The sequence below is a fragment of the Mizuhopecten yessoensis genome, unplaced genomic scaffold (assembly GCF_002113885.1).
Source record: "Mizuhopecten yessoensis strain PY_sf001 unplaced genomic scaffold, ASM211388v2 scaffold716261, whole genome shotgun sequence".
In the NCBI taxonomy this organism is placed as follows: domain Eukaryota; kingdom Metazoa; phylum Mollusca; class Bivalvia; order Pectinida; family Pectinidae; genus Mizuhopecten; species Mizuhopecten yessoensis.
The window spans coordinates 299,070-306,562 of NW_018480028.1; the positions used below are offsets into that span (position 1 = coordinate 299,070).

At 38.2% G+C, this 7,493-nt stretch overlaps 1 protein-coding gene across 1 annotated transcript in view; it reads right to left on the reverse strand.

Moving 5' to 3' along the window:
* Positions 1 to 7,493, reverse strand: part of LOC110442412 (aspartate aminotransferase-like) — a 37,399-nt gene that overhangs the window by 18,170 nt on the left and 11,736 nt on the right. The window contains exons 3-6 of the mRNA XM_021486008.1: positions 6,821 to 6,948; positions 4,314 to 4,377; positions 3,535 to 3,574; positions 551 to 641 (exon numbers count right to left, since the gene is read on the reverse strand). Of these exons, the coding sequence (XP_021341683.1) occupies positions 551 to 641; positions 3,535 to 3,574; positions 4,314 to 4,377; positions 6,821 to 6,948 (323 nt within the window). The remainder of the gene's footprint in view (positions 1 to 550; positions 642 to 3,534; positions 3,575 to 4,313; positions 4,378 to 6,820; positions 6,949 to 7,493) is intronic.

The window sequence follows — 7,493 nt, forward strand, 5'->3', positions numbered from 1 at the left end:
CCCCCCCCCGGACTAAAGTATGAAAATAACAAGAGGTTCTCAATTCCAAATATAGTGATGCTTGAGACCTGATTTAAGTATGCAACAGTCGGTCATGCCAAGAGGTATTCGCAAGCAAAATTTGGCATTTGTACGTGACACAGTATATAAAATAGGCCCCACACAGAATTACAAACAAAGTGTACATCGTAGATCTGTTTTAAACAAGATTACTTTTAATCTTCGATAAACCGCTATCCCAAGAGGTACACACACACAACATTCGCCAATTGTTGGTAATAGAAATTTGCCTTCGACAATGTGATGCTCTGACAGAAGTTGTGATCTGACAGTGTGTGATACTGTCATACTCTGACAGAAGTTGTGATCTGACAGTGTGTGATACTGTCATACTCTGACAGAAGTTGTGATCTGACAGAATGCAGGCTTATCGCCCTATCCTGTAGTACCAGTGGGAGACGATAATGGCTTGTTTTCTGTAGAATCTTTAACATGAGTGGGTTTATTCCTGAGTAAGTAACTATCACAGACTAGACACTGTAAGACTGACCTTTGCTAAAGAAACATGATTCTGATCGTAATGCAGGCGGCCATAGATTTCATCACTCAACACCAGGATGTCATGTTCACGGAAGACATTACTGAAACAAAATATAGGGAAACTAGAGAAACTGAAAGTGAGCTCACAAAAATAAACTAGAGAAACTGAAAGTGAGCTCACAAAAATAAACTAGAGAAACTGTAAGTGAGCTCACAAAGATATACCCCCTGCTTGCGCTTAAAAATGTTTCAAGTTTCAAGGGCATTCCAGGAAAAATTATCCAATCACAAATTCCTTTCATAATGCATGTTTACTTAAGGATTAACTTGAATATATCTTTTATGTTATGGAGATATAACACAAAAAACGGAGTGTACTCTAAATAAACCGCAAAGCGGTTTATGATGAGAGTACACTCCATTTTTAGCTCACCTGGCACGAAGTGCCAAGTGAGCTTATGCCGTGGCGCGGCGTCCATCGTCCATCTGTCGTCCGTCCGTCCGTCCGTCCTCGTCCGTCAACTTTTCCTTTAAACAACTTCTTCTGAAGAACAGACAGGCCTAGAGTCATGATATTTGGCTGAAAGCTTCGTTGGTAGAAGCCCTACAAAGTTTGAGAACGAAAATGACCTTGACCTGTTTTCAAGGTCACAGGGGTCAAATATGTCAAAAACTTCAAACGACTTCTTCTAAAGAACTAAAAGGTATAGAATCTTCATATTTGGCTGATGGCTTCCTTGGATGGAGCCCAACAAAGTTTGAGAATGAAAATTACCTTGACCTTCTTTCAAGGTCACAGGGGTCAAATGTGTCAAACACTTCAAACGACTTCTTCTGAAGAACTGAAAGGTATATAATCTTTATATTTGGCTGGTGGCTTCCTGGGATAGAGCCCAACAAAGTTTGAGAATGAAAACTAGTTTGACCTACTTTCAAGGTCACAGGGGTCATATATGTCAAAAGCTTCAAATGACTTCTTCTGAAGAACTGAAAGGTATAGAATCTTTATTTTTGATTGATGGCTTCCTTGGATAGAGCCCGACAAAGTTTGAGAATGAAAATGACCTTGACCTTCTTTCAAGGTCACAGGAGTCAAATGTGTCAGACACTTCAAACGACTTCTTCTGAAGAACTGAAAGGTATATAATCTCTATATTTGGCTTGTAGCTTCCTAGGAAAGAGCCGAACAAAGTTTGAGAATGAAAATGACCTTGACCTTCTTTTAAGGTCACATGAGGCATATATGTAAAAAGCTTCAAATGACTTCTTCTGAAGAACTTGTAGTTATAAAATCTTAATATTTGGCAGGTGGCTTCCTGGGAAAGAGCCAAACAAAGTTTGCGAATGAAAATGACCTTGACCTACTTTCAAGGTCACAGCGTTCAAATATGTCAAACAGTTCAAACAGCTTCTTCTGAAGAATTAAAAGGCATAAAATTATAATATTTGGCTGGTGACTTCCCGGGATAGAGCTCACCAAAGTTTGCAAATGAAAATGACCTCAACCTACTTTAGAGGTCACAGAGGTCAACAACATTTTAATGGATTTGTTCTTGAGAACTAAAAGGAATGGATTCATAAGATTTGGCTGGTAGCTTTTTGGAATAGAGCTAACCAATTTGAGAAGGAAAATGACATTGACCTACTTACAAGATCACAGGGAAAAATATGTCAGCAACTTCTGAAGAAGAATCAAAAAGCATAGAATCTTATAATAATATTTTGCTGGTAGTTTCAACAGATGGAGCCAACAAAGTTTGCGAGGGAAATATTTTTAGTGCAATATAATATATAATGAGAATATTTTGCTATGACTGCTTAAATATTCAGGTGAGCGATACAGGCCCTCTTGGGCCTCTTGTTTTGTGTTATATCTCCATAACATAAAAGATAAGTACCAGGGTACATTATCTGTACCAGGCTGAGGGTACAGTATCTGTACCAGGGTACATTAACTGTACCAGGGTACATTATCTGTACCAGGGTACAGTATCTGTACCAGGGTACTGTATCTGTACCAGGGTACTGTATCTGTACCAGGGTACAGTATCTGTACCAGAGTACATTAACTGTACCAAGTTAACATTCCATCAAGCTATTAAGATGGAGTTTCGCTTACAACGTTTCTGGAATGGAAAGTTTGAAGGGCCATAACTCCAGGAAAAACCGTCAAAACACTAATTATTCATGCATATCTACATACGATGTACTTTTATTTGCAGGGGTATTCTCAAAAACTAAGGTCAAAGGTCAAAGCATAGGTCACAGACATCTACTTCTCATACTCTTCAATCCGCCATCCCAAAATGTACTTGCATACATAATCTGGTTGTTTCACAAGAAATAATATGTTGTACTTGAAGGTATGCTCATAACAAACTTTTTGAAAGGTTAAGGTCAAAGGTCTAAGCAGAGGTCACAGTGACCTACTTCTCAAAGTCTGCATTCTGCCATCCAAATATGTACGTTTATACTACATCTTGTAACTTCAGGTGAAACAGTACAAAAGATATGCCCCGGGCAAACTTTTTTAAAGGCTGAGGTCAAAGGTCAAGCATAGGTCACAGTGACCTACCACTTGTACTCTACATTCCACAATCCCAAGACTCCTGGTTAACTAGAAAAATAAATATTTCCTGGTCAAATTCTTTGGACAGACAGAAGGACAGATGTGCATACAGAGTGCAAACATCAAATAGTCCCCCCACCCCAGGAACCTGAGGGGAGTGATAAACATAGATATTGAACCATAGTTTTGAATCTGTAACAAAAATGAACAAAATCTGGTATAGATACCAGTATGTTGTGAAGATAAAACTGAATACAGAGAATACATCTTTATCAGAAAGTTAGATTAAAGTTAAGTTATTTGTACATGATTTTTCTTGAATTTTCTTAAATTACCAAATTTGCCACAATTTGTTTTAGTTTCCATAGCAACCCAAATCGTTATGTTTATATGGTTGCAATAGGAACAACTAGTGTCAGGGTTACCTGAGTGCTTTGAGTTCTGTCTGATTATAGCTGGTTCCAGCTGAAAGGAAACTCACATGGTAACAAATCCAACACATAAACCATCTTAAATATCACTGACAATACTTCCTACATCAAATCAAAATACAATCACATTTACATTGACATCAGGCATTGGATTATAAATGTTGGGTTAATAATGAATGATTTCAAAATTTCAAAATTGTACATGCATTTATGTCAATTTTTCACTCTTTCAATACATGGTTTAAATTAGAATCAACTGTATTTACTCTCTTAAAGAACTCTCTTGAAGAATTGCTTCTATTTTTAAATACTGTAAGACCAAAAAAAAAAGTGTGTTTTCCGTTTCTGCTTAATTTTTTTTTGATCAGTAGTTAGGCAAATGTTGTTTTTTTTAATATATTTTTACGTTGCTTATATAGAGCAGGAGTTCTGACTTTAACAGTGCTTATATAAAGCAGCAGTTCTGACTGTAACAGTGCTTATATAAAGCAGGAGTTCTGACTGTAACGGTGCTTACCACTATCCCCCGGTAAATACCAAAAACTTTAGGGTGGACACAAAAATCTAGGGTCGGTAGGAAAACTGGAAACACATATTTTTTTGGCCTAATAGCCGTTATTCAGGCCAATCTGCTAAGAACATTCCCCCAGATTATTTTTATTTATCTTGCTGACAAGAGATTTACGAGGGGTCCGGGTGTCAAGGTCGGGGTATTCTATTTATGTATAATGTATCTGTAATTAGTAACACGACAACTATACACAGATACTCACTCGGATTATCTGGGTTGTTGAAGATTAACAGTCGGTTCTTCTTCAAGTTGTTTTCCTTGATCAACTGGTGATAAACAAAACATGTAACAAAATATAGATAGGGATCATAAATATCTGTAAACAAAAGGCAAATGGCAATCAAAAAGTCCAGGGCCCGCATTCACGAAACCGTCCTCATGCTCAAGTGTGGATATGTTGCTAAGTCTAAATTCTTGTGTTGGTTATAAATTCCTAAACAAACATTATTCTGTCAATGATTTTGAAAACATTTGAAGAGACTTAAAGCCAAATACTGTTTTCAATGTTTACATTTGACTTTTTGATCGTTGACATGATTAAGGGTGTTACAAGAAAGTTGGTTTGAGCACAGAATCCATACTTGAGCATGATAACGATTTCATGAATACCGGCCCTGGGCCAACATTCACGAAACCAATGTCATGCTCAAGCATGAATTCTGTGCACAAACGAACCTTTTCGCAACTCACAATTGGGCTTGAGGCCCAGAATTGGAGTTTAAGCATGAGAGCAGTTTCATGAATACGGGCCTTGTTGTTATTTTTAAATTCATTCTTTCGAAATACTTTTAAACCAACAGGTAAAAAATACAAAAGATGGAAAAAAATAAAAATGGTTGGTTTCAAGCATGACAATGAAGCTGATTTACATTTCATAAAAATATCAGCATGTGTAATATAGGTACAGCCTATATGTAGTCATAAGAGGACAACTTCCTCTATGTGTCAATTTCTACTTGCTGCACATGAACCCACACTAAAGTGCGTATGTACCATGGTTCACTTTTAATATCAAAACTGATCAAAAGTTGGTACCATGCAAAAGTGTTCCACAGTACACTTCTTAACTGTCTGGCCACTGTCAGCCATCGTAGAAATGCCAGATCTAGAGAAGTTATGTATACACTAGGGGCAAGGCTGATTGATAGTCAAGGACACTTCTGTTACATAACCAGTTAGTGGGGATCGTCTAGGTCCTGGTACAGATAGAATTACCTGTGTGTTTCTACCACAGTAGGCATAATAGAACTCCCAACCATGTACCTGCTTGTACAAATACAGTTTTTTTTTCTCATTTCATGAACACTTCCTATTTTGCATTAAGTCTGTGTATATGTCGTTGAAGGTTATTTATGTTTATTTAACAAGATATCTGCTGTCTGCTGACTCTGTTTGATATAGTTTGCCAACTGATTTTAACAAAACAGAACGTCTCTTTACCTACTTTCTAGAACATAATGCTGTATAAAGACACCCATTGGCCGTCCAAACAGTGGTCTCTTAACACAGGTGGTTTCTTCATGCAGGTTCAATTCACAATGAAATATTCAGCAGGACTACACCGGGTTTCGAACCCTGGACTTCAGATAGTGCTCTGACTAAATAAGCTACCACTAACAATGCTACACTTGCATCAAAACAGAAATTAAGTGGAGGTAACTGTATATAGGGAAAAACACAGTGCAGTGGGACAGGGATCCTTAAGGGGAGGTTACTGTATATAGGAAAAACACGGTGCAGTGGGACAGGGATCCTTAAGGGAAGGTTACTGTATATAGGGAAAACCACATTGCAGTAGGACAGTGATCCTTAAGGGGAGGTAACTGTATATATGAAAAACACAGTGCAGTGGGACAGGGATCCTTAAGGGGAGGTTACTGTATATAGGAATAAACACAGTGCAGTGGGACAGAGATCATTAAGGGGAGGTAACTTTATATAGGAAAAACAGTGCAGTGGGACAGGGGTCCTTAAGGGGAGGTAACTGTATATAAGAATAAACACAGTGCAGTGGGACAGGGATCATTAAGGGGAGGCAACTTTATATAGGAAAAACAGTGCAGGGGGACGGGGATAAATACAGTTCCCTCCCCTTAAGGATCTCTGTCTCACTGCACTGTTGTTACCGAAAGAGAGAGCACATCACCCCTGCGCTTTATTCGTTGCACTGGTTACCTGTACGATACAGGTCGCAGTACAAAATTCTGGTATACACATACAAGGCACTGAATGGAACAGCCCCTCAGTACCTACAGGAACTTGTTACCCTGTATCAGCCGTCAAGATCAGTGCGGTCGGAGTCAGAATCTTTGTTGTGTGTCCCAAAATCTTGTACTGTGACCTACGGAAACAGATGCTTTGGGAGGGTTTCGGCTACGTTGTGGAATAGCTTACTATCTGCTATTAGGAAGTCGAATACCCTGGCCAAGTTCAAGAGGGACATAAAAACTCACCTCTTCACGTCTGCATTTTAGAATCTTTGCAAAGACGTCATGTAAATACCACCCTTTTATTTGTTCAATTATGTGCACATTGCTTGTTAAATGTATGCAAGTGATTGCAAGACTTTGTTGTTTGTTTTCACAATTATAACCATTACTATTATCAATATGTTGTAAAGCGCCTTAGAGTAATTTTACAAATTATATAGGGCGCTATATAAATGCTGTATATTATTATTATATTTATTATTGATATATAGTGCCATACCTGATGGACGTGTGCTGGTGTGATTTTCCAGTCAGTTTCCATGCTAGTCTCTATCACATAGGCAATGTGATGGGCCAGCTTGGTCTGGGGTTTATAGGTCGTCCATGATGGTGAGATCACAATCACGTCTGGAACAGAGCCATGTCACAGTGTTATTCGATGCAACTATAAACAACACTCTGTTTGATTTAATGGGATAATTCACAAGACATTGAATAATGTAGTTTTAGCAAAAAGTAAGATGAACCGTTCACCCGATATAAAAAAAATACCCCCATAAAAATGAGGATATATTCAAGAGTCTCCCTCAAAATATGGAGACTTAGACTTTGTAAGTATGCAAAATATTACAATATGTTTTCCTCACATAACAATATTTAAAGTTACCCTTGTTAAATAACAATAAATGAATACATGGAATTTGGGAATTTTCCAGCATCTACTTCCCCCAGAAATGTAAGTGTACCAGGATCTACTTCCTCCAGAAATGTAAGGGTACCAGGATCTACATCCCCCAAAAATGTAAGGGTACCAGGATCTACTTCCCCCAGAAATGTAAGGGTACCAGGATCTACTTCCCCCAGGATCTACTTCCCCAAGAAATGTAAGGGTACCAGGATCTACATCCCCCAGAAATGTAAGGGTACCAGGATCTACATCCCCCAGAAATGTA